Source organism: Scomber japonicus, chromosome 18, assembly GCF_027409825.1.
Source record: "Scomber japonicus isolate fScoJap1 chromosome 18, fScoJap1.pri, whole genome shotgun sequence".
Lineage (NCBI taxonomy): Eukaryota > Metazoa > Chordata > Actinopteri > Scombriformes > Scombridae > Scomber > Scomber japonicus.
The window spans coordinates 19,054,924-19,070,052 of NC_070595.1; the positions used below are offsets into that span (position 1 = coordinate 19,054,924).

The 15,129-nt window shown below is 40.7% G+C and overlaps 1 protein-coding gene across 1 annotated transcript in view; it reads right to left on the reverse strand.

Moving 5' to 3' along the window:
* Positions 1-13,752, reverse strand: part of znf385c (zinc finger protein 385C) — a 76,539-nt gene extending 62,787 nt beyond the window's left edge. The window contains exon 1 of the mRNA XM_053338422.1: positions 13,425-13,752. Within this exon, the coding sequence (XP_053194397.1) occupies positions 13,425-13,752 (328 nt within the window). The remainder of the gene's footprint in view (positions 1-13,424) is intronic.
* Positions 13,753-15,129: the final 1,377 nt, after the last annotated feature.

A 15,129-nucleotide genomic window follows, 5' to 3' on the forward strand; every position in this document is an offset into this window, starting at 1 on the left:
CACCCCAGAGAGAGGCAGGGATTAGACGAGACGAGCTCATCTAAAATGTTACGCTCTCGAACCCCAGCAGCTTTTTTAATAAAGACACTCACTTTAAAATCTCCATATTGGATTATCCAAATAGACCCTCCAGTACAGAAGGTGTCATGAAGGTCAGGCTTGTTATGTTATGTATAGGCTTGAGTGCATGTGTATGTCCTTGTGGCCTTGTTAACAGGCAAACTATTGAATAGATTGGAACAGCAGGTGTTAATGTATACATTTCCTTAAAAAAATGGGAATGGACACACCAACATCCCTGGAAAATACTGACACATTCAGAGAAGAGACACGCAGACAGTGGGGAAAATAAAGAGGAGCTTTATGGGCATGAGCAGGGGAAGCAAGAAGAGAGAGGAGAGTTAGGGAGAGAGCTTTGTATTGTGTGTGTATGATTGGATGCGATGGGTCAGAGGCTTTCACACGCATTTATGAATGCTTATTTTAAGCAGAGCCCAAGCTGGGCTAATCTTTACTGCTCGCCTGAATGAGGGTGCTGATTAAAAGCTAATTATATGCTACAGATTTGGCCTCTGGTGAAGTCTCTGCTGATTTGACACGGCTTGGACACCGGCCTGGGTGCATGCCTGTGGGCTTCAGCTCCAGATAGCCATGCGCGTGTGTCTACAAATCTGAGCGGAACAAGACGTCAGGATGCATGATGAATGCTGTGAGGTTTGTGTTTATAGCAGCAGTGAAATGTAAAAGCCCATTTACAAATACTGCACTTAGGTTCAATTTTGTGATACATGTATTTTGCTAGAGGACGACTATTTTATACAACCTTATATTGCTACTACTCCTCCTCCTCAGGAAATATTCTGGTTCTTACACCAAGTATTTGAAATCTATAGTTTATAGTTACTAAGATAAAAACTTTATCGGTTTATAAAGTATACATTTTTATAGATTACTAACAATACCCCGACTGGCTGAAACATTAAACATGCTTCCTACTTGTTTATGCTTCAGTATAATTGTACAATAATATAAAATAAGGTAATAAACTCTGCTAGGGATCATTACATTATGATTGCGTTTACCTCTAAGACTTTATTTTGCTTTTAACATTTCTACTTTATGTTTTTGAGATGTGTTTTGGTTATAGTCAAGGGTAAACCTACCCACTTTTTGTTTTATTCATGGAGTAGACTATACCCAGAAGTCTTGGCAGAAAACCTAATAGATAAAATAACAACCACATCATGAAACAAGATGAGTCTACAGACATGCTGGCAGCTCTGTCAGGTCGTACTTTGGCACATTAATGTTTGGAGCTAAATGCTAACACCAGCATGCTCACAATGACAATACTGTACTAACATGCTGATACTAAATGGTGTAATCTCTACTATGATCACCATCTCAGTGTAGCGTTTAGCATGCTAACATGTGGTAATTAGCACTAAACACAAAGCTGACAACAACTGAAGCTGATGGCAATATCAATACTTTTGCATGTGTTTTATCATAAACCAAAGTATTTGACAGATTGAACAAGTAGTTATACGCATAATCAAAGTTAATTAAATTATTCTTGACGGGAAAATGAATGTGTGAATGACATTTTATATAGATATTTCATCCAAAACTTGTTGAGACTTTTCATCACACCTTCATCTAGAGGAAAAGTCAAAGGGATCATCGAGGAGAGGGGGATACATCATCTGGGGACCATGAATGTCTGTATAAAATGTTGTGCCAATCCATCCTGTAGATGTTGATATCTCTCACAGGAAATGTAAACATTTTGACTTGTTGGTGATGCTTGCAGAAAGGTCAGAGGATCACCAAAGTCAGTAGGATTCATCCCCTAATGGAAATGAATATCTATAAAATTGCTATACAATTGTAATCAAGCTTTTACAAAGTTAAAATCCTTTTTAATTAAGTTGCTATTTTATTGATTACCACTTTAAACCTTGCATGTCAGATAGTAACATGTTCTACATAGTATAAGCATTATATATTACATTGTTTATTCCACTTGTCTCTCTTCCTTTTTGATGACATGTCTTTCCTGCTTCCCTCCCTCTGTAATTCTAAATAGCTCAACATGTGACTTACGTCATTGTTTGAGTGGCGTTGTCTTTCATCCATCTTCATATAAACTCCCCCAGGACCTCATTCCCCTTCCTCTCCTCCTAAAGCTGGCAATTCATCACTCAATCACACAGACAAGAGAGGGTTAACATCCTTTATGAATGCAGCAAGGGAATGAAAATAAAGAGAATCTTTCGCTGCCTGTTAGCATCTTGTGCTTGACATCATTACTCCTCCAGCACGGCAATGCTCTACGCCTATGACCCTCCCGCAGGAACTAACCCCGGTGCCACACCACAACAACACGCACAGAAAACAACATGTCTCACAGCCAATTGCCTACAGGGTGTCTTACAGTCTTTGGCTATTTATGTCTCGGGTAGTGACACAGTCAGTTTATTCAACCTACCAAGGCTGCACGCATTTCAATAAAGTAGCACATAAAAATGAATTAGCTTTTTAGCAGCTGCATAACAGAGATTTCTTTTTATGAGCTAACAAAAGCTCATGTTCACAAGGGTCAAGAAGTACATACTTGTGTCTTTTACGGATCACTGTGGGTAAATAGCACTGTCGACATCTTTTGTTTTAATTGTCTCATGGGTAGCGGGGGTTATGTGTGTGTTTGCTTGATATCTTAATGTGTTGCAATTACTGAGTGTTTCCACTTTACAATCAGCCACTAACGCTGATCTAAAGACAGAAGAGCAAGAGCCTGCAGCTGCTCAGGCGTCTTGTCAACTATAGCGAAAGGACAACTGTACATGCTCACCTTCATGTCAAGGACAAGCTCATTCACAGTTAGATCACACCTGGTCACTGCCTGAATGTGTGTGTGTGTGTGTGTGTGTGTGTGTGTGTGTGTGTGTGTGTGTGTGTGTGTGTGTGTGGAGAAAAGGGAGTGGGGGGATTTGTTTGAGGGCTGATGTCTGACTGGAGGCATCTTAAAAACTCCAACCTTCCCTCTCCAACTCCCAGTTCTTCATCTCTCTCTCTCTCTTTCTCTCTCTCTCTTTCTCTCTCTCTCTCTCTCTCTCTCTTTCTTTCCATCCCCCTCCACCTCCTTCTTTCCTCCTCTACCTTCCTTGCCTGTCTTTATTATTAGTGGCAGCCAGAGGCAGTGGACCGGAAAATTTCCATCGAGAAACAAACCCACATCTGCATAATACAGCCCTGTTTCACGTCTGCCATGAGCGAATAAATTAATACATGAATAACAATGAAAATCATCCATGAGTTGCCTCGCTTGCTGTCTAAATGGCATCGCGTGTGCATGTGTATGTGTGTGTGTGTGTGTGAGAGAGTCAGGAGGAGATGCATTTGCTCTCTTTTAGCCTGTACTCACCAGGGAACTGGACGTACTGTATTTGCATAACACCTCTTAAGAACAGACATACCTGCTGTACAGTACAGTAGGTAAAGATCACAAGTCAGGTGGCAATGGGATGTCAGGGCACAAACTGGTTCCAGGCCAGTGATGTCCTGAGAAACATCATATTCTGTGCACTGATATAAATGATCATAGTTATTAGGAACTGAAATAAAAATCTGCCTGGAAGTATTGTTCAATGTTCACTTTTGTTTCTCTGTACATTGGATGGATTGATTTTCTTATCTGGAGTAACTACAACACTGTAACTGCACAGAAACTGTATTTTTATCTTTTTTTCCTTTTTGTCAATATTTAATTTATTTGAACTTTTCCTGGTTAGAAGGTTTTCTTTTCCTTTTTGTTGTTGCAGTTTTTACTTTGCAGTTCAGGGGTCTAAGGAGTGTGTCTTATGTGGTACTAATTTGTGATTTGGGGCTATATAAATATAAATGACTGGACTACTTTGATTCATTTGATCTAATTTAAATTGTCCCACTTTAATTGTGCTTTTAAATGTTCAAATCCATATTGCACTTTGAACAATTCTATACAAATAAATCTGTTTCTTATATATTCTATCAGTTTAAAACTACTAACATGTATATTTATATGGTGTAAATTTGCATTGCTGTCGGAATAAAACTAGATTAGCAGAAACATGATTTAGCTCACAGTGTACTGTACTGTCTTAACACCTACTTAAATATGTATTATTGTGCACTGTTGTTAAGAGTTTTGTGCAAACACAGATGAGTAAAACATGTTTGTTTCTTGCAGTAAAATAAAGACATAATTATGTGAATGTGCATTTTTTCTTGGTGGGCGTGTTAGGCGAGAAGCTATTGTCTGTTAGCACGCCATACATGCCCTCCTCCAACTTTCATTCTCGTCCCACTCCAGCTAGGTTACATCTGTTTACTAAAGCTTGTCGACTTCAGTTCCATGTACAACACAGCGAAGGTCTCTGGAGGTCCACCACGCTGTGTAGTAGCACACTCCGACACTGTCAGACTACTTTGCTGCTGATTCTGCTTATTCGATGTGATACGAGTACTCTCATGAGATTAGATCAAATTACAATAAATAAATAAAAATGCTCTAACGTCCCAACGCTGGGAGACGAAACTCAGTGACCCACCACAGATTTGGTTTTGGCATCCCATAGTGTACTGCATCCGTTGGCAAGGCAGTGGATGTGAAGGATGAGAGGTATGTGTGAACTTTGGGAACTGTGAGGCAGTGGAAACTTTCAGGGGCCATATATCATGTATCCATTAGCAGACAGCTATGCCTAGCTGAGTAAATGACAGTGTTTGTCTACGTCTGCTTCTCTCTCTCTCTCTCTCTCTCTCTCTGTCTCTCAACACACACACACACACACACCACACACACTCTCTCTATTCAAGCAAGCCTCTCAATCTCTTTTCTAATCTTTACCCCTTTCCCTCTAGCTGAGTCTCACACGATGTGATCCTTCCCCTCTTAGAACCTCCATCTTCCTTGTCACTCTGCCTCATCTTTATCACTCTCTATCTCCCTTTTTATTCCTGCCTACCTTTTCCCTCTCTAACCTCCATCCCTGTCCCTGGATACAGCTGGTAATAAGTCACTCTGCTGTAATTTTGCCCTTCTAGGAGGCCTGTAATGATTGGGCTTAGAGGATGGCTAAGGTGGAGGTGAGATGAGGGGGGTTAAAGGGACTCTTCTTTGCCCAGAAAGAAAGCCTTTCATGGGGCTTTCTGCAATAAGCCACATGGGGGAAGAGGGCAAAATTGGCCAAATGAGAGAGAGAGTGTGAGAGAAGGAGGCTCATCAGGTCACATTGTGCCTTTGTTGTTTATATATCAAATGTACAAGATATCCACTGATGCTTAGTGTGTGTTGGAGGAGCAGGATAAATATAATTTTCTCCATGAAGTGCAGACACACACACACACACACACACACACACACACACACACACACACACACTGATATAAAGTGTTTAAGCTACTGAAGTCCAATCAGTTAAAATCTATATGGAGATAGAAAAATAACTGTGAGTAAAAGGGAACAAGGGCAACACTGATCGAGAAAGAGAAAGGGAGGGTCATACTAAGTGACCAAATTGACAAAATACTGTTGAAACCGGTTGATATTTTCTGACATTTAGCAAACTGGCAAACGGCTCATTTCATTTAGCAGATATGTGTGCAGCAGCTGTGGCAATGTGGGTTTTATGTATCAGACAGGCCAGATAAGGGCTGATAGCGAGACTCGCCTGGCCTTCTCCACAGACAAAGCCGCTCGACCTGTCAGAGCTCAGCTAAACACAGACATCGGATGATTTCTGAGAGATGCTCCCCTTTCCCCGTGGCCTTATAAGCGCCGTTCCTCATGTTTTTCGCTCCAGTGGGCCCTGTGTGCCGACCCGGTATGCCCATCGACCTTTTCCCAGAGTTTGAACTGCCGTCACCTGGGGCAAAGCGTAGAGGAGCAAGAGAACGGGAGAGCCCCCACCCCCCCCTCACCCCCGTCACAAGTACAGAACTCCACCGCCACATTGCATTTGAGGATAATTTTAAGCACTTGCCAACACCAGGAAAAGGCACCAATGATAAGAAAAGGTTATTCCGTTAGTTAAATTAATTGAAAGCATGATTAACTCGTGTAGAAATAAAATAGGTCACTGCAATCAGCTCTACGCCTTCACTGGATTTTGAGTGATTTGTATACACAGTATGTATTTATTTAAAGAAAGATGGTTTTGTAATTATAGATGCAACTGTCAGTGGAGATTTTAATGTTATTCCACACTATGAAATTACATCAAGTGGGAGCAATTGTTTTCTGGAATTAGACACAGCCGCCAACCAGCAGCTACATGGTAATTTATCGGCTTTCATACTATATGAAAAGATGAACTGATAAAAAACATCAAGCAACCAGTCCTAGCAACACTTTATAAAATAAAAGAATCAAGATAGACCGCTAAGGCCGATACGCACACACATACATGCATGTCCATAGATGTGGGGTGGGGGGGGTGGGGTGGGGGGCAGGAGAAGTCATTTCACTCCGTTGGGGGAAAAAATAGGAAAATGGCAAGGCAGCACAAAAATAAAACGCAGATGCGCAAATGCATTCATGCAGAAAATCCTTGCCTTTAATCCAATTCCTCACGCTTTATTAAAACAGAGCCAGAGAGATAGCGTCAGACAGGGACCATGATGAAGAGACTAACCATGAAGAGGAGGCTCACATAGAACACAAACATACACAAACACACATGCACTGCAAAAAAAAAAGAAAAGAAAAAAGAAAAAGCACAAATCAAAGGAAAATGAGATAAGGAGGACCATGAAAAAAAACAAATGCAAATTCTCTCTCGCTCAGACTCTCACTCTCAGAAAACACATGACACATTTATGCCTGCTTACAAAGCTACTGTAAGGGCACACACACACACACACACACACACACACACACACACACACACACCCACACACGCAAACACGCAAACAATGTGTTGTCAGACTGATTTATAGATGCACAGGTGCCTCTGCTGGGTCATATTAGGCGAGGCCGCTGTCCACTCTCTCTAAACCTTCCCCCTCTCTCTCCGTGTGTGTGTCTCTCTCTCCACACCCTTCCATCATCATTTGATCATCTGCTCTGAAAAGGAGGAGGGAGATTTACGGCACAGTCCAGCCATGTGTGAGTGAGAAGGGGACAGACAAAGAGTGTGAGCAAGTGTGTGAGTGTACGTGTGAGATGCATTTCCATCAGGGGCATGGTATGTTTTAATTGCCTGTCTCCATATTTTGGTGTGTCTGTGCGTGTGACATTGTCCAGAATTAATAACAATGCTAATTATAAAGGATTACAGCCTGTCTCCCTGTGAAGACTGGACTCTTTGCTGTTTACTGCTGGGTCAGAGGAAGTCTGAGCCCTCCCAGCCTCACCACTGACAACAGCAGCACTGGAGGAAAAAGGGAAGTAGATGGGGTTTCATGCTCACATGCTAACACGTTCACATGCATCATCACACTTACTACCATACACATGCAAATAATTAAGTAAAAAACTAGTTTATATGAGTAGCCCTGCCTGCTGTTTACAGAAAGTCTTAAGTCTTATATAAAGATCACACGCAGTGATGATCAATAACAATTACTATCCCACCTGAAGTTCTGGCACAATGAAGCACCTTGATTTTTTATTTATTTTAAAGCCAGCAATGAAAAGACTTGGTGTCAGCTATACAAAAGCACTATTAATGTTAACTCAAAAATACTCAAATGCCATGTTATTTTTAATCGACAGCATTCAGAGACCTGAAGGACCTCCAATTATCATAAGTATTTCAGGTCTCTATAGGGCAGACGTGCTCTCAGGTCTTCTGACGACTTCCCTTGAGGCTCCCTTTGCCAACAGTCAAGTAATGTGTCTTACATAATATCCATAGGGATGTTAGTTCAACAACAATCAAACTTTACAGACATACAGTAGCCTTGATCCTGAAAAGACGAGATGTAAATCAGGAAAGCTGAATACAAACAAAACACAGGTCTTTTGAAGGTGTACTGTAAACATGCATCTATCTGCAGCTTCACATCACACATAATTGTATGACTCAGTGACATGGATCATACTGTGAGGGTAAAATCTCAAGCGAGACAGACATAATGAGATAAGGAGAATGAGAAATAGCATCTGGACCCAATTTCTGTTTTCAGCTTAAAGTTAGATAGTGAGCAAGACTGGAGTGATGAGTCACCCTTAAAACCTGGGCTGTTCTCCTTGTATTTTTATGCAAATAATGATGAACAAAGACTGAATGGAAAATTTGTCCTAATTTTCCTCTCTACTGTCAAGTTTCTCCAAACTTGAGATAAAGAGGTGTGGTTTTTATTTTTTATTTTCCATTGTTGCGCAAATTAGGCAAGTGATGTCAACACATTTATCAAATGAACACATCAGTATCTGTAAAATGTTAGCTATCGGCTACCAGCTCTTGTTCAGGTTAAAAATGTAAAAATGCTACTATTGCAAATGGGTGAAACATACATAGGATAAAATATAGCCAGCATGGAGGGCTTATTTTACAGCATCGTCTTTGATTGATGATCAGTTCTATTGTCCTTTTAAGAGAGGTGATTGGAGACTTTTCAGCCCTGAGTAGTGTCTTTCATTCAGCTCCAATGGTTTTGATGAAGGGTCTGTCCCAATAGTCTAGTGGGTACTTGTGTGACTTATTTCTGGTATCTGTCACAGTGCCCAAGTGTTTGTTAAGAGCGCAAGACTGTGAAGGCTTGTTGGAGCTCACTGGTTCACTCTTGATTAATAAGGACACTCATGCAAATACAAATACTGTGCTTGTTATAATCTAGCTCAGATGATTTGTTGGAGGAGGATCAACTGAATGGTATTAAAGTTACAGTCCAATTAGACACATTCAGGACCTAAAAGGGAGAAATACTAAGGCATTCAATAGAGTTAGGCTAAAAGGGTTATTTTTTCTCTGATAACATTTTGTTTTCTTAAAATCTTTAATAATGGATATATTATTTAATATTTACAGTGCCAGATATGCAATATTACTCTTATCAGTCTCATCAAGAGGAACAGATAGTATTATGCGATAACCTGTAGAGGTTCTGCCCTAACTTGGAGTTTGTATATTAATAGTCTTATTCACTAATAATCTAACATACCATGAACTATCATTTCTTCTCTGTTAATGTTGGTCCTGAAGCCATCTGATAAGCACACTACTGCCAACAACTAGACTAGTGTTGTCTATATACTGCAAGGAATTGTGGGATACACTGGGCTCTGAATATGACTTTAAAGCAGTATTAAGAAAAGTGAGCATCAAGTATGGGGTCACATTGCACTTAAGTGATAGGGACAGGGAAAGACCCTAAGATAATAGAGCAATGTGTATGCTGCATGACAGGTGAAACCTAGGGCAAAAAACTTCACTGAAGTGAGCACATACTTTAATACGAAATACTTTAATAACTGACTGTGAGTCAGATGATTATATTAACATTTTGATCAACTCTGAGCTTTACCCCTCTGGATTATATTAAGATTATATATTTTATATTCAGTAAAGCCGTTTGCTTCGGCTTAGTTGATGGAAAACACCTAATTTGAATTTGAATTTTTTTGCTTTGTTGTGATGTACTGCCACATCATGTTATTACCAACTTACTTTAATACTTGTAATACTGTATAGGTTTACTGTATTAAAAACGGTGTCGTGAATTCACAGTGAATTTTTAATATTATTCCATGTGAAATATTATAGATTTAAACAGCATAAATTAACACCTGAACTCATACTGTCATCCAAACATCTGGACTTCTTCTCTCTCTCCAGGTCTGTCAGCAAGCTATTCTACATATTATTCTCCATGATAACAGAGTGAAATCACTTAATCACTGACACATTCATCTTTTAGTAGGACTGGCTGCGCCACATGTCCAGCATCCATGCCAGAAGGATGGAGAGAAGAGGAGGAAGGAGAGAAATCAGGAGAGAGAAAAAAGAGCCTGGACCCACTGTCAGCTCAGTGAAGCAGAGAAGGAAGGAAACACACGCCGACACAATGACGGCGAGAAATACACACACAGTTTTACGAGATAAAAATTTGCTCTACTCTTTATTCTTGTAATCTATGAACCTATAAACATCCATACCGATTGCCTTTACTGTACATATGTGAGCTGACACAGATGTAACGAACCGCATATTTATGTTTCCACAGCACAAGTTAGAGACACTGCAGCATTTAAGAAATTCTAAAAATATCTGAACCAGACATGCAAGATGCGCACATGCATACAGACACACACACACACACACACACACACACACACATATATAGGGCAGAGAAGCTGTGGTGGAGCTGGCTGCCTGGGGGAGTCAGCAGAAGGTGAGCAGAGATAAGGCTGTGTGATTGTGACTGCATGTCAGAGAGAATCTGCACACCACAACAGTTCAGCATGCCCTGCGCCCCACACACACACACACACACACACACACACACTTACTCTACACACACTTACTCTACACAACACAACACACAAACACACAAACTTTTATATATGCAGTCTGCATCACCTGCAGCTGTGTACCAAATCGGGGGATTTAGACTAGACAACATGTGCACTGTGCCCTGTTTGACAAAGTTTCTGGTATATTAAAGAATTCATTAAGTTTGTTTCATGTTTGGCTGCGTGTAAGTGGCCTGACACACCAAGACGACCTCAAAGAGCCAGTGACAACAAAGGCTGAATGATAAAACACTTCATGTCTTCTGTTAAAGGTTGCACTTAAACACGCAGCAAAGACTACAGCCAGCAGCAATCTGACTGCCGGCATGTGCTTCCACGAGGAGAAATAATCTAATAAGTAAAACCCCAAAACCCTGCATGAAGGAGAGCCATACAAAGAACGAAAGGTCATTGTCGTACCACTAGTAAATCATTTTCAACCATTCTGATGATAAAAAAGTCTCAGCTATATAAAGTTATGTTTTGTTTTATTTCTAACTGATGTAGTCAGTTTGTAGTGTTTTCCAGGCGAAACAGCTAAAGCAAATGTGAAGGTGAAAATTAAGGAGCTACTCCACGTAATTGGTAAACTCGCTGATTCGCTGGGCTGCACAGTTAGTCAGACGGCTCCATCTCACCCCTGCTGCAGCTTCAACATGCTGAATAAGGTAAAAAGTTGTTGATAATGGGTGATGAGAGTCAACGGTGCCAGGGCTTGCTGTGTGTCCCTGTATGTGTAAATGAATCGCATTATTCATGTCTTATAAAAAGGACCATGCAGCCCTTTTATAGTGGGTGTATGTTATTTATGTCTTTTTTTTTTAAAAGGAAACACCCAGTCTGATGGGTTATTTGTCTACCTGTGCGTGGCTAACATGAACATACAGCATAAGACAAAACATCTATGGATCCATATTTATCTGGGCTCATCAGCATACAATACAAAATCACAGAAATACTAGACTCATCTGTGTTTAATGGCTGAAGAAGTTCTCACCAAGAACTTGGACGTATGCACTTTGTATATAAATGCTAAAACCAATTTTAGCTAAAAATAAGTGGCATTCTTTTGTGCTGCTCTCAGGCTTTAACCACGCTAATGAAGATAAATCTGAAAACACTGTTCACTGTCGATGGCTCTCTTTCAGCACTGGCATTTACACAACAAGTTTCCAAAAGATTTGCTGTCCACATTGACTGATGTTTGCTTTACCTTCCACAAACAGTGTTGATAACATACTTGTTTCCTCTGTAATAAGCTTCCCGTTTCCATAGGGCCATGTGCTCTTATATATACATATATATATATTAGAGATGTATTTTCTGTTTGTCTGCTGTCAGCTGAGGCACAGCCTATGAAATGTTGATTTGACTGACTGTCACAACTGCTGCCTAAGAAAAGTATTTCCTTAGTGCATAGAAACACTTTGAATTAAATCAATATTTTGAACTTGTGCAGTTGTCTGACAAAATGACAAGGATATGCACATTGATCGCAGGAAGAATCACAGTCATCAAAAGTTGGCTTTTTAACATTGCAATGTAAGCAGGTGTGCTGTATGTTAGTCATGTTTGTAAAAAAAAAAAAAAAAGTTTACCTTTAACAAAAACATGACGTCTTGCATATGACAAAAGACAAAACATAAATATACTGAAGAGTTGCATACCTGTCAATCAAATAGTCTCAATTTGATTCAAACATAATACACATTAGTCACAAAATATGATTCCTGAGGCTCTTGCATAATCCTTAATTGAGAATGGATGACAAAGCCCAAACTAAACTAATCCCAAGAAGACATGTAATCTTAATTGCACTGAATTAGAGTGCAGTTAATGTAATTCATTTATCCTTCCAAGAGTACAGTGGGAAAGAGTGAGAAAAGCAACCATCTCCTGCAAAGGTTAGGCATTGATACAGAGAGCGACTCAGATCGACTGATTGATCATCATCCTTGACTACAAACTACTCATCGTCATCATCAGGGAGAAAAGCAAACACTGAAATATGTTTTTTCTCTTTTTGGTTATACATGATGTCTCTCAGCTCAATTCTGGAGGGTACATGCAAGTCATGTGATTGGTTAATTAAGACATATTCCAGCTCAGGAAACTTGCTGTACTGAGACACAATCATCATCCATGTCAAGATGTCAAGACTTAAAAGATACAGCATATTTGACAATTTGTGCTTGACATTGGTTTCCAGGTATTGTTTTTATTTCTCTCCATATATTCTGTACAGGGATATGTGAGACTATTGCCTGTCAGCAAACATTTGTTTCTGTGTTTAGGTGTTTTGTGTGAGTATTGGGTGTGTGTGCATCTTTTGACAAGGATGAGGAAAAGAGCAAAAGACAGACCAGGAGTGTGAAAGAGTCAAACTTAACTGAGAGACTGATTCTCCTGGAGCACAGTCCTAATCGAGGCTGTGACTAGAATCACAAAATGTCCAACTTCACTCCAGCCGCACCACTCCCAGGAACACAACCATCAAACACAACCGACACTTAATTAGCTTCTCACTTGCTGACTTCACTCAGCTCTGCTCTACTTGTGTGTGTGTGTGTGTATGTGTGTGTGTGTGTGTGTGTGTGTGTGTGTGTGTGTGTGTGTGTGTGTGTGTGTGTGTGTGTGTGTGTGTATGTGTTCTCAGCCTAAGGCTGCATCTGAACACATTTCAGCAAATTGAATCCCATTTGTTTAACTTCTATTGAATACAAGTAGGGGGGATTGGCACAGAGAGACTCATGACAGTGTGCTGTGAACAGTGTGTGGGATTCTGTTAATCTGCAAGGCCCTATTGTGCTAGACAATGTTCCCAAATCCAGTGGCAGAGCATTATATCCAGTGTTCTGCTTTTACATCTAAATTTGCAACAATCAACAAACAAATGGTCAGTCAAGCAGCACCCCAGGCCTACCTGTGTTACTTGGCATCTTGCCATTGCTTATCTGCTTGAGCCTTTTCTGGTGGGATTTGCCGTTGTAGTGGATCTGGGCCTGTGCGGCTGAGTTGAGTTGGATGTTGCAAACCTCACACAATGTGTAGCTCCGCTGCTTCCTCTCCCTTTTGGGTCTGTAGAGTGCAGAAGGCAGGGCGCCCCCTGGTGACTGCTCATCTGGTACAGCAGCCTCATTCTGGGTATCACAGCAAGTGTCACTGTCCATCTGCTCTCCCAACCCAGCATCAAACCCAGTCCTGTCCAGCTGGGTGTTGGGCAGAGCTGATTGGCTGAACGGACGCTTCATACCTGTAACAGAAGAAGAGAACAGAAGGTGATGAATACATAAGAAAGGACATACAGAGTGACAACATAAACAACAGACATAGTTAAATGAAAAGACATAACGAAAATACAAAAAGAGTAGTATTGCTTGGATGATATCTTTTTAGAGGTTATCATAGACCACATGTCTGATGCTGCCCCCTCCCTTCCTAAAACACTCCAGTGTTAGCATGCGGAACACAGTGTGCAACAGAGTGTATCCTGTCTCCAGCGGATGGAGGTATCATTTCCCCCAGCCTAGTCTGACCTGGCCCAGCCAGCATACAAAGCCACCCTGATAAAATCTGATATGCACAGAGCACACACAAGCAAAAATTCCTAAAGTTTTGTAGTGGAGTGTGTGGAATCTGACCCCTTTCCTGTCCAATGCAAGTCATGCTTGTCAGCACCTTGCAAACACAGTTACACCCTCAGTGTACACAAACACACTGAAGACATCAGGAAACACAGTGAAAAGAGCAGACTGGGCACAAATGACACATGATCATACTGTACTATACTTCAAATGGTAAGACCATGTGTTGGTGGTCCTGGGGTGCAATGAGGCACCACTTGGGGGAGACAGAGTGCTTGCAGTGTGGCTTTCTGATGACTAGTGAGGACCCTATGACAATCTGTTTTAGTTATGATGATAACTCCATGCCTGCTCACTGTTTGTGCACTCCTACAAGCCAAAATGCTGCAGGAATAGCTACACTGCCTCTATGCTACTATGGAAAGGCATTAGATCCAAATTAGTTACAGACACAACCGAAGCTGCATTAAATATACAACTGTATGAGCTTAAACTGGAAACTCAAAGAAGTCACTGCGGAAGCAAAAATCATTCCTGTGACTACAAGAAACCTCTAGCTATAAACATGTCTGAAAACCTCCTGAGGGCTGGATATATGGGGGGCTAAAAGAGAAAACATGACAGTGATGTAGAAGGAGAAAAAGAAGCAAAGTGACAGTTCTGTCAAAAAACAGCTGCAGCTTAAACACCTCATTTTTTCCGAGGAGGACTCTGTGGTCAGAAAAGAAGCCTTCCCAGGTTAGAGAGTCAGAGAAAGGAGCTATTTGTTTCATATTCAGTTACTGTCTCTCTCTATAAATAAATGAAAAGATAGGTCTACAGTAGCTCTGCAAAGGATTGAGACATCAACATTGGAAAAGTCCCTGAAATACACCCAGCTGTGCATTTGTGCTTTCTGGCTTTTGGCCTCCACCTCGAGTTATTTGCGTAAACACCCAAACCCGCTTAGACACACATACATACACAGAGACCAAAGTAAAGTGAAGTCTATGATGCATACATACCTAAATGCATGAAAAAACACACACAAATGTGTTCTCTCTC